The following is a 16,328-nucleotide window of genomic DNA, read 5'->3' as shown; positions in this document are numbered from 1 at the left end:
CAAGACAGATACAAACTTTAGAAGATTTATCTTTTCCATGTGGGGAATGCCTAAGAAAACGAAGTAATCGAGTACTGCGACGGCCCAGTCAGAGTGAGATTGGGGAGTCAAATGATGCGAGATACTCGATAGAGTCACAGGAAACAATAATAAGTTATCGCTGCTAAAGCTTCTGCAAGCTTCTGAATCGAGAGGCGTGCTTAGTTTTTCTCACGCTGCTTCTGAATTTCAGCTTTTAGTTTGTTGTTATGTAAAATATCAAAATCCGTTCATACGTCTGGGGTTGTATTTCAATAATTTTCTGATGATATTTCTTTAATCACGTCTTGATGTGTAAAATCTTTGACTTGACAAAAGGCGTGTTTTCTTTTTCCAGGCGAAAGCATTTAATACTAGAGTAACAAATCCTCACAAATTTCCTTAGAAATTGATTATAAAAGTAACCTAATTAGAAAGGCAGCTCTCAACTTGACCCCGTGTGACACAAAATTGGCCGTTTTGTTGTTATTCAAACATAATAACACGAGAGTTAAGACGTTAAGCCCCTTTAAAGCCGTACAGATGTGCCTTTATGAGGTGTAAATCAGTCCCAGACTCGATGTCCAATAAAACAACAACACCACCAGGGTACCAGGTTCTCCTGGAGACCGCTGTCCTAAGATGATACTAATGAAACATCTGGTGGGATTTTTTTGATAGATTGAAAGTGGACGTGTCAGACAGCTGTGGACTGTAATCTTTCACATGTCTGTTCTTTAGATCCCTCTCGGTTATCAACAGTGATCTTTTTTCCACTGTCCCCGTCGCTGCTGCAGGGATTATTACCGTCCACATGGCCTCAAAGTGTTGTCACTGTATCATCATGGGCTTTAGGTTTGGGATGAACCATGACGGCATGGGGAACGCCTGCGGGCCCCGCAGCCAGGAGACTGCCAAGCTGATGGCTGACCACATCACCATGAAGACAAATCCGTTCATCTGGTCCGCCTGCAGCCGGGATTACATCACCAGCTTCCTGGAGTGAGTCAGATTATCTGCAGCGGTGTAAATCATTTGTAAATGTGAGGGTTGAGGAAGGAACGGTCTCACGAAGACTGGTGTAAAATGTCTGATGGTCAGAGAAACATCCGAGTCGCAGACGGAGCAGGAAAACTTACCGCAGCCCGTTTAGTGTTTTTTCTTTCTGTCTCCTCGTTTGCACCTGTAGCTCAGGTATGGGCTCCTGCCTGAACAACGTCCCGCCAAAGCAGGAGTTTGTGTACCCCACCACAGCGCCAGGTCAGGCCTACGATGCAGACGAACAGTGCCGCTTTCAGTACGGCGTCAGGTCTCGACAGTGCAAATACGCGGTGGGTATATTTTCTTATCTTTCGCTCAACTTTTACAGAATTTTTCAATATTCATATTTTTTTCTTACAGTATATTTTCTGAAAAGATCCACGGACAAACGTTTAAGTGATGTCTGTCGTTTTTATTGTTTCTGCCACTGGAGAGAAAAAAGATTTCATGTTAGTGTGTTGAAAAACTTTACATTACCTCCAATTTGCTATGGGTGGTCTTCAGACTTGTCGATATACCGTGACATGAGTACCAAGGTTGGCTTTGACCTTCATTGTCAAACTGCACGACTACACCTTAAAAGTTTTTCCAGCTTGGAGATTTCAGCCTATTCTGTTCCAACCATGTGAGTAAACGTAATTAAATACACCATTATGGTATGTAACACTCTAAGGTCAAAGGTCAGTGTCAAACAAATTAGGAAATGTCTTTACAATGACACAGGAAGATGAATATACTACACTAGACACTACACCAAGCTGGAGAGGTTATGGAGAGGTTATATCTCTTGGCTGGCCTGGGAACATCTCGGACTTTCCCTGGAGAAGCTGGAGTAGGTCCGGGCTCTGCTCAGGGTGCTGTCCCCGCGACCCTGGATAAGCGGCATGGACAGATTTTCATATAACATCAGCATAAAACGTCCAAGTTTTAGAATTGCCCTTTGGGGGTAGTCGAGTTCAACATAACGACCCAAAAATTTTCAACTCTGCAAAAGTGGCATAAACAGGCATCCATATAATTGCACTTTCATGCTGCGTTAGTGATAGTATTTAACCTGTCTTAAGTATCCCTGCTGTTATAGACAATTATGAATGCAGCAGGAGACCCATCGAGAGGCAGAAAGGAGCAGTTTGTTGCAATGCAGTCGTCATCAATAACAAACACGCAGCACACTTTTTGTTTTTAGGCCCTTTTAAGTTTCCGCCCTTGAGGTGTATGCAGTGCCTCGAACACCTTGGTTGACACAGTTATATGTGTTTAAAGCTGGAGAGGATCCAACATGTGGCACAGGAAGTATAGGATACAAACAAAGGAAGCTTTAATAGCTGAATAATAATCCAAGAAACACAAAAGTCACAGTGGGATCAAAAGTCCACAAACATGGAAAACCAATAAAATCCACAAAGAAACTTAAATCTCAATGGAAATAAACAGTTTTTGCATAATTAAGATTAAGGAACTGACCTCCAGCCCATTGTTCCTTCAGTGGTGCTGGTTTCAGTCATTATGCAAATGTCCTGTTTATAAGGTTGAAACCTGCAGTCAGCTGAGACTGAAGACGTCACCTGATGATGACGAAACATTTCTCCCACTGAAAACATCCAGATGAACAGAATCAACCTTTGGAGAAATAAACAGGTTAGCACCCGTGGGACACACCAGCCTGTACGCAGGAAAACTACAGGTGAAAACAATCAGGTGAATCAGGGGAGACGGACAGGAAGCAGAACTGAACAAATGAACCCTTCAAAGTAAAACAGGACAATCCCACAGACACGGGTATGAACACTAGCACTTAACAGGGGGACGCAGGGGGGCCGGAGCGTAAACAAATACACGGGAAACCATTAATAATACAGTCAGCTATAATAAACCAAGACAAACTAAAAACCAGTGCATCGTATAAACAAACAGCCTCAAACCGAGACCCAACGAGTGCAGGAAAGCACAACGGGAACTCTCCAAATCCAACAAACACAAAAACCAGAACCTTAAACAGCAGAATAATAAGACTGAGACGAGTATCCAGAATCTGAGAGCAAAACATCTCCACATCCCACATGTGGTGCCCACCATAACACCCACACACACTTTCTCCCTCTGCCAGCCTTTACAGTCAGCTAATCCTTGTGGACTGGTGTTGTTTAAACAACGAGCCTCACTTTCTTTCACCGTGCGTCCATTCGCAGGCGCCTTTCAAATCTCCTTACAAATCTGTGATGTGAAACATCGTACCTTCGCTTAATAGCATCCACTTTATTGCACGGTCAAGTTTTACGGAGCTGGGTTCAGAGTGAGCGGACATCTGGAACAGCAAACTGCTTTATAGACTCGTTATTATTGATACTACGCGGTCAGAGCACGTGTACACAGTAAAACATAACCCCCACCGCCAGGTGTTGGAGGCACTGCTACAGAGGGAGAAGAGAGGAAGGTGAACAAGACACACATCTGCTCTCACGTCTGGGTTTTGACCGTCAGGTTGTCTCGCTTTATGCTTTCTTTTCTTTTATCGCACGTCTCGCTGTCTCAAATGTTTTTTTCTTTGTACTCTCTTTCATTCACACACACAGGAAGTCTGCAGTGAACTTTGGTGCATGAGTAAGAGCAACCGTTGTATCACAACCAGCATTCCCGCTGCAGAGGGAACCATCTGTCAGACCAACACCATAGAGAAAGGGGTAATAATGCTCTTTTGTTTTAATTAGGGCGTAAAGCAGTAAAGCAAAACAAAGTCCAAATATGGCTGCAAGTGAGGGCCGAGTGTTCACGAGAATAAAGAAGAAGCACGTCATCAAATACCTGCACTATTACAAATTTAAAAAAGGGAAAAATATCATCTCAGTAAACATGCGTTGGTAGGTTTGTGAGTCACGTGTGTTTCTTTTGTTTTCTCTTTGAGATTAGAGCGTATATGCCGACGCCTGATGTTGCTGCACATATCCTGTCCAGAATTAATTAAAAAATGTTATTGTTGCCTTACAAAGCCCTGGATGCACAGGCTCCGGGTATTTCTCTGACCTCTTGCAGCCTTATACCCCCTTAGATCTCTTAGATCAAGTGATCTTTTGCTTTTACCAAGGCTGAGGCTCATAGAGGCGATCGAGCGTTTGCAGTCGTAGCGCCTATGTCATGGGCCGCGGTGCGCGGGCACGAAAGGATCCAGGCGCAGACTCCGAGCTAACAGAAAGACACTTTATTGAAACAACGAAAGGCGACCCGGGGAAATTAGAGAGCAAAACAGAAACTAAAAACCCGGGGAAACAATGACACGAGGAAGCCGGGATCGGGACGGCGGGGGGCTGCAATAGAAAGGGGAGATGATTACTAGGGAGCCAGGAAGCAGGGAAAGCATATCAGGACTGAGTTAGAGTAGGGGCTTACGATAGAACGGGACCGTGGGAGCTCGGGAGGGAAGTGTGGCAGTCCGTGGGGGCAGGAAGTCCGTGGGAATGGCGAGTGGGCCAGGTGAGCACCGCGAGATCCAGTTGAGCCGGAGGACAGGCAGGTAGCAGACGCCGAGTAGAAGTAGGCAGGTTAAACAAAGTTTCAAGCAGAAGAGAATGCACGCTTTTCGTGGAAGTCTGGTTACCACTGACTAACGGACTGGCGTGGAGCATCCGTCAGCGCCAGATTAAGTGGATCTCCGTGTAATCACCGTGATGGAGAGCAGGTGTGCTGGTGATGGCCCAGCCCGGGGGTGTGGCTACCCGAGCATCACGCATTCCACAGACACAGGACCACGGACCATGACAGCCTAAGCTGGCTTTTAATACAGCATGAGAGTTATTTGTTAATTCATATTTGGTGTTTGCTATCAATACTCTAAGTTATTTTAGTAGGTATGTTGTATTCTTGTGCAGCACTTTGGTCAACGCTCTTGTTGTACTTAAATGTGCTATATAAATAAATCAAATATAACTATAACTATATATGATAATTGCTATACTTACACGTATCTGCAACTGTGCAGTGGTGCTACAAGAGGGTGTGCGTAGCGTACGGGACTCGCCCACAGGGTGTGGATGGAGGCTGGGGTCTGTGGTCTCCCTGGGAGGAGTGCAGCAGGACATGTGGAGGCGGCGTCTCCTCTTCTGTCAGACACTGCGACAGCCCCAGGTACGGATTTAGCTCACCTGATCTTAGCCAACGTGTCCTCCATGTTTTTATTGTTGAACTTTACTAAAGCAGCTCAGTGTGATTCAGAAGGTGAACCATATTTATCTTACTTACTTACTCCGGGTGGCGTCTCGGTTCATCCTCAGTAATAAGCCTTGTAGCTTCTCATTGGCTGCCCCTCATAAAAGGAAAGCTTGCATAGCAGGTGGGTGGAGCTTCTGTGGTTGCAGTTAAATGACCATATGAGATGGTAAGTATTCATATATTATAAGAGCTGTTGTTTCAGTCCAGAGGATCTCCAGATTATAGCCCAACATCCAAAACACACAGATCAGGATGGACACAGCCAGCCCACCCATGTGTGCAAGTGGAAGCCTGGTAATCGATGCTTGAATTGCAATAGGATCTTTTCATTATATGTTTTTAGTTTTCCAAACTGGTATTTATTCACTACTGGTTAGATTAAATCCAAAGCCATAGGGCAGAAGTAAATGAGCCATTAAATGCTGCTTCTTCAAACTCAAACACGCTGAAAACATCAGTCCTATCATTTAATCCAAGATGTTCTTGCAGGCAGCAGCGGAGTGGGGATTGTTTCTACTCTGGTCGAAAGAATCCACGCTTCGTACTGATGTCCACAATTCTTTTATTCCTCTCACAATCATGGAGCACCGTGAAAACTAGAAACAAGTAAAATAATATCGATAGCACATATGATATTCATCTCAGCCACTTATTTCCTTTCACAAGGTGCACAAGTGTTAAACAAATAACAGCATAATGATTTTTTACCGTGTACGCCTTGTAAAACCAGCAGTAGAAAAGTTGTATATTCCGAAAAGTCCGCCGTGTTACCGTTCTGTCTTGTCTCTCCCGCGCACAACTTCCGGTTCCCGCAACTCACAGGAAGTGACTACTTCACAATAATATTTTAACAGAAACATTTCTTATAAGCAGGATATATCACTGGATTCATAGATTACCTTTCCTACTGCAAATGTACACAAGCATGAGAAGCAAATAAAGAAAACAAATAGAAAACAATAACGATCTCAGATTCACTTTGGTGTTGTCATGGCAACCCACACAAACATTTCAGCGTCAGCTACACTCCCACCAATTACCTTTGATTATTACAATTGAGAACGTAAATACACTTGCATTTCTCATTATATCAATGGTAATTCCCAAGCACCATGTTGTTGTTTTAAACATTCTTGCATTGACATAAACAATATTCTTTTCTCAACAAATTAATTCAACAATATGAACAGTAGATTTTACATCTCCATAACATGTGCATGAAGTACAGCATAATGACAACTTCTATTTTAGAAGGGAAATCTAATCAATGAATGACATTTTTCCCATTTAGCTGTTTTTCACCAGGACCACTAATTTCTGAATGGGTCTCTGAATGATTGAGGGTTGGACGAGGCGTTCGCCTCCCTTTCCTAACTTCCGATCACCAGTCTGGATTGTCACCTTCCGTACAAGTCCATCATCATCCTCATGTGCTTCCACAACCCTAGCAAGTTTCCATTCATTGCGAGGAACATCTTCCTCTTTGAGAATCACAATGTCACCCACCTCCACATTACGTCTTGGTGTATGCCATCGCTGTCTCAGAGCAATATTGGCCAGGTATTCCTTTCTCCATCTGTGCCAAAATTGCTCAGTCAAATACTGTACCCTTCTCCACCGTTTCTTAGCATACAGGTCCTCCTTGACGAATTTACCTGGAGGTGGAAGTGGGACTGAGGATTTCATGGTGATCAAGTGGTTCGGTGTGAGTGGCTCCAAGCTTTTGGGGTCATTGATGTTATCAACAGTGAGTGGGCGGTTATTCACGATGCACATAGCTTCATAAAGGAATGTCCTCAATGAAGCATCATCCAACCTTCCCACACTGCAGGCAAGGACTGTGCTCAGTACGCTTCTCACTGTCCGGATTTGACGCTCCCATGCGCCTCCAGCATGACTAGAGTGGGGCGTATTCATCTGGAAGTCGCACTGATTTTCTGCTAGGTATGCAGTCACTCTTTCCTTATCAAGTTCTTTCAGAGCCTTTGCCATCTCGTTTCTTGCCCCCATAAAGTTAGTTCCCTGATCGGACCTAATGTGCCTAACAGCTCCACGAAGGGCAATGAAGCAGCGCAAGGCATTGATGAATGCGTCAGTCGTCAAATCCTCCAACATCTCTATATGCACTGCCCTTGAGCAAAAACATGTGAAGAGGAGGCCGTACCGTTTTTGATCTTTGCGACCTTGTTTGGTGTGAAAAGGACCAAAGCAGTCCATACCACAATAAGTGAATGGTGGTGTGGGATCAACACGGTCACTAGGTAGATCTGCCATCCGTTGCTCCTCTGGTGGCGCGCGGGCTCTCCTGCACTGTACGCACTGCCTGATGTATTGGGCTACAGCCTTACTTCCACCAGTGATCCAGTAACCATTGGCTCTCAGGGCATTGAGGGTTTGTCCTCTGCCTTGGTGTTGTATCTTGGTATGATGGTGTGCAATGATGAGGTTTGTAACAGCACCATCTTTAGGAAGGATCACTGGGTGTCTTAACTCAAGAGGCACAGATGCCTTCCTCAGTCTTCCTCCTACTCTCATTATGCCATCTTGGAGAAATGGGTCAAGCTGAAAGAGTTGGTGGTTGCAAGGCAGCCTTCCTAGTTTCTGGCTGAGTGTGTTTAACTCCTCTTGAAAGGCATCTTGTTGTGCAAGCTTGACGAGAGTCTGTGCAGCTTGCTTTCTCTCTTCCACGCTTAAAGGCTCAGCGGTCCTGATCCTCTTTGCCAGCCGCTGGATACGAGCAATGACGTTGACAGCTGTAGTCCATCTTGAGAACCGCAGCAGATGCTTCTGGATGTCAAACTGCCTTGCTACATCAACCTTCAACACCTGAGTAGTCCTCACCTCTGGGTCTCCCACCAGCAAATCTGAAGTAGCCTGTTTTGTGGCTATCTCTCTTTCCCATAGAAAGCTGGGACCAGAGAACCAATTTGACTTGATGAGGTCAGCTACTTTGAGGCCTCTCGAGGCATGATCAGCAGGGTTTTCTCCTGTGTCAACATAGTACCATTTCCGTGCATCGGTGGTTTCTCGAATTCTCTGCACGCGGTTTGCCACGAACACATGGAACCTTCTTGCTTCATTATTGATGTAACCAAGCACGACCTTTGAGTCTGTCCAAAAATATTCGTCATCAACCTTGAGTTCTAGCTCCTCTCTTAACATGCTGCTCACAGATGCCGAGGTTACTGCTGCAGTTAACTCAAGTCTCGGTATGGTAACTATTTTGGTTGGTGCAACCCTCGCCTTGCCCATGACCAAGGAGCAGCATACCCTTTCTCTGCTTACCACTCTGATGTAAGAGCACTGGCCATACCCTTGACTGCTTGCATCAGAGAAATGATGAAGCTCGACTCTTTGAATCTCGCCAAGGCTGTCAGGTATGAAGCATCTTTGAATTTCAATTCTTTCCAGGTTCTCCAGATCCTTCATCCAAGTCTCCCACCTTAACTTCAAGCCTTTGGGTAGTGGCTCATCCCACCCTGTGCCTCTCTGACACATCTCCTGCAGCACTCTTTTCCCTTCAAGAATGACTGGGGCTAGAAACCCCAAAGGGTCATACAAGGAGGCCACAATTGAGAGAATCCCTCGGCGCGTTGCTGGTTTCTCCTCAAGTGACACCTTGAAGGAGAAGCTATCATTTTCAACATTCCACCTTATACCTAGCACTCTTTGAACTGGTAAATCCTCGTGATTAAGATCAACATTCTTTACCTCCGTAGCACGCTCTGCAACATCGACAGAGTCAAGGACCTCTCGGCTGTTGGAGAGAAATTTGTGAAGGTGCAGCTTTCCTTTGGCACACACGGCTTGGGCTTCTTTGACCAGTTCAATTGCCTTACCCACCGACTCTACACTTATGAGACCATCGTCGACATAGAAATGTTTCTGGATGAAGTTAGCTGCGGAGGGGTACTCTTTCTCACATTGGCTGGCAAGGTGCTTCATGCCATAATTGGCGCAGCCAGGGGATGATGATGCTCCAAACAGGTGAACCTTCATGCGGTACTCTCTGGGTTCAGAGTTTGTGTCTCCATTTTCCCACCAGAGAAACCGCAGGTAGTCTCTATCATCCTCGCTCACATGAAACCTGTGGAACATTTTCTCCACATCACACATGACTGCGATGGGATGTTTACGGAAGCGGCACAGCACAGCTGTTAGGCTATTTGTGAGGTCAGGTCCTGTTAGCAGATGGTCGTTTAAGGAGGTGCCTTCATACCTTGCAGAGCAGTCGAAAACCACTCTGATTTTTCCTGGTTTTCTGGGGTGGTAAACTCCTTGGTGTGGGATATACCAGACTTTCCCCAGCTCTGCTTGGTTTTCCACTTTCTCTGCATCTCCATCCTTGAAGACACCTTCCATAAATCTCACGTAGTCTATTTTGAATTTGGGATCTCTGTCCAGCTTCCTCTTTAGATGCTTCAGCCGTACTAACGCCAGCCCTTTGTTGTCTGGGAGATGCGGACGTGCTTTGAAAGGGAGAGGCCTCTCCAGGTGACCATCCTTATTTTGTTGGATTCTGTCTTTCAAGATCTGCAGGAAGCAAATATCTTCTTGAGATATGCTTCTGTCACCAGGTTTTGTGTCTGCAAAATCAGACTCCAGGGCCTTGATGACAGCAAATGGTGTTATGGGTGGCACCTCTCTGACAGACACTCGATGACAAAAACCAGTCACATCTTTAGCCTGCACACGCTGTGGTGCGCTTCCCACAATGCTCCAACCAAGATCCGTCTCAATAGCATAAGGCTCATAGTCACCCCCAGTGACGACCCTTCTTGGAATTAACGCTCTGGAGCAGTCGTATCCAATCAACAATCCAACACCACAGTCCATCAACGGGGGTATCTCCTGGGCCATGCTTACAAGGTGTTTCCATTTGTTGGCTGTCTGGCAAGTGGGAATATGTGTGCGGTCAAGGGGAATGAAGTCCCTTGTGTAGGCTGGAGGCAAACTGATGGAAACATTAGAGGAAAATCCTCTAACTTTGAGCTTGCATACTCTTTGACTCTTCACGACTGAGTCTCTCCCCATCATGGTGGAAAGTTTAAGTTTCACTGGTTCCATTGTTGCTTGTAGCTTTTCGCACACCTCCTGATCAACAAATGTGTGACTGCTTTGAGTGTCCAATAGTGCATACACTAGGGTTTCAGTGTCCGGAGCACTAAGTGTTGAGATCCACACTGGGACTATCATTGATGTACTCCCACCTTCACCTCCACTCACACAACATGATAATGACAACGTACTTTCTTCAACTGCGCCTTGTGTTGATGCTGCTGTAGAACGATCTTCATGCAATGGCGTTGGGTGACTCTTTCTGCATATGCCACACATGGCCCTGTTCCTACAGTCTTTAGAATTGTGACCCTTTCTTAGACATGCAAAACACAACTTATTTTCAAGTATGCATTTTTTCTTATCCTCTACAGACATGTCCATAAGCCTCTTGCATTTATGTATGGAATGGTTCTCACTACAGCAAATACACTGGCCATTATTGGAATTTTGTGTTGGTGTGGTCCATTTCTTTGGTTTCCCTGCATCTCCCAACTTGATTTCACCAGGGTCAGATTTGGCGGTGGAGCTTGATGGAATCGGGGGTTTCACATTTGTGGCAAACGTGTTTGCTTTTGAACGCTTCATCTCTCTTGCTGGTGCCTCTGCAGAGTGCCTTAAGGCATGTAAGGATGACACTGGATTGCATGCAATGCGTGACTCCTTAGAGATAAAGGAAGCAAACTCATGAAAGCTTGGATAGTCGTTGCCCCGATCTAGCTGCTCTGTGACATAACGGTTCCATCTAGATGTCACCCAATCAGGAAACTTGACTAGTATTTTCTGATTCTCCTCACAGTCGTTAAGAACCTGTAAGCCCTTTACGTGAGGCATGGCATTACTACATGTTTGGAGGAAATCACTGAAATCTCTTAACTTGAGATATTCCTTTCCACCAATCTTCGGCCACCCATTTAGCTTATCTCTGAAAGCCCGCTGCACTACAAAGGAATGGCCATATCTAGCATTTAACCTATCCCATGCTTGTTGATAGGCTTCTTCATCTTTTCTGTAGAAGCTGCCTTCAAGAGAGGATTTTGCCTCACCTGCTATGTACTTTTGCAGGTAGAATAGCCTGTCTGCAGGGTCAGAGCATCGTCTCTCTATGAGGGCTTTGAAGCTTATGCTCCATTCTGTAAACTTCAGAGGATCGCCCGAGAATACAGAAGGTTCTGGAGTTGGCAAGCGAGTAAGAGCTAATGACTCTTGTAGCGATTGGACCAATGATGTCTCGTTTTGCACAACCTGCCGTTCTTGATCTGGGATGTGGTGAGCGAAGGGGTGTGCATCACTCGCTTTGCTGAATGGAGGACTGCGTGTCCCATCCCTTCCCTCTTCTTCAGTGTAGACATTTAGCTTTGCCTGAATTACATCAATGTCCCTCTGATTTTCAAGTTTTCTCAACTGCTGACGTTGAGCTTCGATGGCAGCTTCCATATCAATTTCGGCTTTCTTTGCAGCCAGCTGAGCAGCCACTTCCGCTCTCATAGCTGGAATGCTAGGTGACTCTGAGAGATGGTTAGAATTGTGACAGCTGGGTGCAGTAACTCTGGAGGCTGTGGATCCATATATGGACCTAGCATATTCATTATCAAGTAGCATGCGTAACCTTGATCTTTCCGCCACCGTGTCAAACTCACCTTCATCTTCAGTCAGACGTACTCTCATCAGCTGCAGCAAGTTGGCCGTCACGGCTGAGCATGCATCGATCTTTCTTCGAAATTCTTGACTTGGTGAGGTTTGGAGTCGAATTCTGTCATACTGTTCCTTTAATTCAGACTCAAGCTTCTCAGCCTCATCCATCATATCATACATGTCACTCTCAGAGCATACTTGCTTTAACTTTGTGCGAATGTCTCTTACGTTGCTTTTCCATTTCTCGTATGTTGCTTTGAACCTCTTCTCCTTTTGAGTTAACTCTTGATCTTTCAGTTCCTGCATTTTTGGCGTTAATCGCCTTTCACGAGAGGATTTTCTTGTTTTTGTCTCAGATTTCTCAGACACTACACTTTTTTCCTCTTCCAAATCCCCTGCATCTTGTACTTCTGACATAACATCAGGGTGACTATGACCATCTTTAGACATTTTCAGACTTTAAAGGGGGTATCTTATGAAGAGGACAAGATAACTAAGGTAATTACAAGAATGGATGTAATAGGCGGAGAATTATTAAAATTAACACAAAGGAACCTTAGCTTAGATTCTTACGTATGACAGCAAATAAATTTTCAGTTTCAGCCTTCATGAAGCTTGCAAGCAACAGGTAAGAAAACAACAATAATTTCCAGAACTTCAACAGATTGTCCTTTTTTTTTTTTTTTTTTACACAATCCGAAATTTGAACACTATTAATTCCTTGTCCATTACAGCAAATTTGTAGCTCATGTTCTATCCATCAACTCATGAGGCATAATAACTGCGCAATATAGCCTGAGGACTCACGCTTTAGCCTGAAACCGCTTCTTGGAGTGTCCGCTGAATCTGCAGCTCCCGATTGGTTGTCACAAAATGCAAAGCAACGTGTCCACTGAAGCCTGTAGCTCGCTGCAGGATGAGAAGCAACCGAGACCTGTAGCTTGCTGCAGGATGAGAAGAGCTTTGCACACCGAAGCCTGTAGCTTGCTGCAGGAGGGGAAGCGCGTTGCAAACCGAGACCTGTAGCTTGCTGCAGGATGAGAAGAGCTTTGCACACCGAAGCCTCCAGATGGATTGGGACACGTTTTCACTGTTTCTACTCTGGTCGAAAGAATCCACGCTTCGTACTGATGTCCACAATTCTTTTATTCCTCTCACAATCATGGAGCACCGTGAAAACTAGAAACAAGTAAAATAATATCGATAGCACATATGATATTCATCTCAGCCACTTATTTCCTTTCACAAGGTGCACAAGTCAAGTCAAGTCAAGTCAACTTTATTTGTCAATTCTGCCACATGTACAGGACATACACAGAATAGAAATTGCGTTACTCTCAAACCCTAGTGATTAGAAAAATGCAAATAAAATAATTAAAAAGTAAAAATTTAAATAAATACAATACAATTTTACGTATAACAAAAAAAAGCTATGCAATATACAATATACAATATTCAAGTAAGAAGGCATAGTGGTGCAAAATAGGCAAATAGTGCAAATGGGGATTTAGTAGTGTACGGTAAGAGATAGTGTAACAACAGAGTCTTATGAGGTCCAATGCTTAAGCAGTCCAATGCTCCACAAAGTGACTGGAGCAGGCCAGTGAGTGCGTCAGAGAGTGAGTGTGTGTGTGTGTGTGACAGAGTTCAGTGAGACCGTGGTGGAGAAGAGGGGAGAGGGGGCAGAATCGGGAGGGAGTTAAGCTTCCTGACAGCCTGATGGATGAAGCTGTCCTTCAGTCTGCTGGTCCTGGCCTGGAGACTCCGCAGTCTCCTCCCTGACGGCAGCAGCTTGAAGAAGCTTTGCATTGGGTGCGTGGGATCAGCCGCTATGCAAAGGGCTTTTTTAGTGAGACGGGTGCTGTAAATGTCCTGGAGGGAGGGGAGAGAGACACCAATGATCCTCTCTGCAGCTCTCACTATGCGTTGGAGGGATCTATGGCAGGACGCATTGCAGGCTCCAAACCACACAGTGATGCAGCTCGACAGGATGCTCTCGATGGTGCCTCTGTAGAAAGTGTACATGATGGGGGCTGGAGCTCCTGCTCTTCTTAGTTTGCGGAGAAAGAAGAGACGCTGCTGTGATTTCTTGGCCAGTGCTGTGGTGTTGTACGTCCAGGAGAGATCCTCTGTGATGTGCACACCCAAGAACTTGGTGCTGCTCACTCTCTCCACAGACGCTCCGTCAATGGTCAGAGGAGCATGTTGGGTGTGCATTCTCCTGAAGTCCACAACAATCTCCTTTGTCTTCTCCACATTCAGAGAGAGATTGTTGTCAGCACACCACGTGGCCAGGCGTCTCACCTCACTTCTGTAGTCGGTCTCATCCCTGTTGCTAATGAGACCCACCACCGTTGTGTCGTCCGCAAACTTGATGAAGAGGTTGGAGCTGTATGATGGAGTGCAGTCATGGGTCATGGGTCAAGTGTTAAACAAATAACAGCATAATGATTTTTTACCGTGTACGCCTTGTAAAACCAGCAGTAGAAAAGTTGTATATTCCGAAAAGTCCGCCGTGTTACCGTTCTGTCTTGTCTCTCCCGCGCACAACTTCCGGTTCCCGCAACTCACAGGAAGTGACTACTTCACAATAATATTTTAACAGAAACATTTCTTATAAGCAGGATATATCACTGGATTCATAGATTACCTTTCCTACTGCAAATGTACACAAGCATGAGAAGCAAATAAAGAAAACAAATAGAAAACAATAACGATCTCAGATTCACTTTGGTGTTGTCATGGCAACCCACACAAACATTTCAGCGTCAGCTACAGGGATGATCACAAAATGACCTTTTAAATCGCAGATGCCAGATGCCTGGTCTCGAACTGATTAAACTGAAAATGGATTGACCCAAATCTGAGCCCGACACTCTCCTGTGTCGTTTTAAGCGTCATTTAGCATCTTTGTTTTGGCTTCGTTCTCTTTGAATTTGTTTACGGTCTAACACCAACAGTCATGTGAAAATGGCAGACGGCAGCTCTGTTTGTGAAAAAACAATAATGCAGTGACAGTGAATTTAAACACGAAGAAAGCTGAAAGTCAGTGCTGTGTGTGATGGACGTCGGATCTCTTTGTGTCACTGCAGGCCAACTATTGGTGGGAAATATTGCCTAGGAGAGAGAAAACGCTTCAGGTCCTGCAATATAGATGTGAGTATTACGGCTCTTCATCATCATCATCATTATTGCTCTCATCAACTAGTAAAACCACTATAATCAAGAAGAGGACTACGGTTGGAATGAATGTGTTTTATCTGCTTGCACGTATAAAACTGCGTGCACACGTGTATGTTACAGGACTGCCCCGCAGGCTCTCGGGACTTCCGAGAGATTCAGTGTTCCAACTTCGATAGCATCCCCTTTCGGGGGAAATTTTACACCTGGAGGCCTTACAGAGGAGGTGAGTGAGTAGTGCTCGTCTCTCTTGGGTTTGTGTGCGTGCACGAGTTTAATGTGAGCTAGCAGACGTTTCCCAGACCATCAGGTGTGACCAGACCAGGTCAGTCAGTGGTGGTTTGCAGGTAAAATAATGAACATATCCACTGATCAGGAGGTTAGCAGATATCTCTGGGCAAGACACTCACCCCAAGTTTTTCTCTGATGGATCCATCAGAGTATGAATGTGTGTGAATGTTAGACAGAAAGCACCTATGCAGAAAAAGTGCTTGAATGAATGAGGGTGAATACGGCTGGCTGTATAAAGCAGTTAGAGTGCTCAGGTAGCGGTAGTACAGAAGAACCAGTCCATTTTCCATTTACTGAGTCTCTCAAACTTGCTCGTATCAGGGGTCAAGGGTGTCGAACTCCAGACCTCGAGGGCCGGTGTCCTCCAGGGATTAGATGTGTCCTTGATCCAACACAGCTGATTTAAATGGATAAATGACCTCCTCAACGTGTCTTGAAGTTCTCCAGAGGCCTGGTAATGAACTCATCATTTGATTCAGGTGTGCTGACCCAGGGTGAGATCTAAACCCTGCAGGACACCGGCCCTCGAGGCCTGGAGTTCGACACCCCTGATCTATTAGTTCTTCTGAATCTCTGGCTCTCTTCCAACCAGTCCCTCCCTAACCTGGTTCTGCCAGAGGTTTCTTCCTTTTAACACAGAGTTCTTCCTTCCCACTGTCGCCGAGTGCTTGCTCAAAGGGGGGGCAGCATCTGACGTCTGGGGTTTTCTCTGTGTTATTGTGTCTACTTCACAAAGCACGTCGAGGCCAGAGCCATTGTGATTTGGTGCTATAGAAATAAAATAAGAATGAATTCAACATAGATTAAATCCAAGGTTAAGGTCGCATCATAATTCAGTTACTTCTTTACTCCACTACTTACCTAAAAGATCAGTCCATCCACATCTTTACACAATGCTCTCC

The 16,328-nt window shown here is 45.1% G+C and overlaps 1 protein-coding gene and 1 long non-coding RNA gene across 4 annotated transcripts in view; one reads left to right on the top strand and one right to left on the bottom strand.

The window, feature by feature from the left end:
• adamts10 (ADAM metallopeptidase with thrombospondin type 1 motif, 10) overlaps positions 1-16,328 on the top strand; it is a 70,904-nt gene that overhangs the window by 35,691 nt on the left and 18,885 nt on the right. For all 3 annotated transcript variants that reach the window (XM_085387682.1, XM_085387683.1, XM_085387680.1), the window contains 6 exons: positions 874-1,020; positions 1,208-1,349; positions 3,633-3,740; positions 5,033-5,178; positions 15,048-15,111; positions 15,259-15,361. In XM_085387682.1, coding sequence (XP_085243808.1) covers positions 874-1,020; positions 1,208-1,349; positions 3,633-3,740; positions 5,033-5,178; positions 15,048-15,111; positions 15,259-15,361 — 710 coding nt within the window. The remainder of the gene's footprint in view (positions 1-873; positions 1,021-1,207; positions 1,350-3,632; positions 3,741-5,032; positions 5,179-15,047; positions 15,112-15,258; positions 15,362-16,328) is intronic.
• On the bottom strand, positions 4,241-5,012 carry LOC146650252 (uncharacterized). The gene is made up of 2 exons (XR_014908344.1): positions 4,444-5,012; positions 4,241-4,361 (listed from the first exon to the last, which is right to left on the bottom strand). It is a non-coding gene; the product is annotated as an uncharacterized LOC146650252 (long non-coding RNA).

The sequence above is a fragment of the Rhamphochromis longiceps genome, linkage group LG17 (genome assembly GCF_057381845.1).
Source record: "Rhamphochromis longiceps isolate RC_006_pf linkage group LG17, R_longiceps_female_GT1.1, whole genome shotgun sequence".
NCBI lineage: Eukaryota > Metazoa > Chordata > Actinopteri > Cichliformes > Cichlidae > Rhamphochromis > Rhamphochromis longiceps.
The sequence above is the reverse complement of the archived record's forward strand: the minus strand, read 5'-3'. Positions and strand labels throughout refer to the sequence as shown.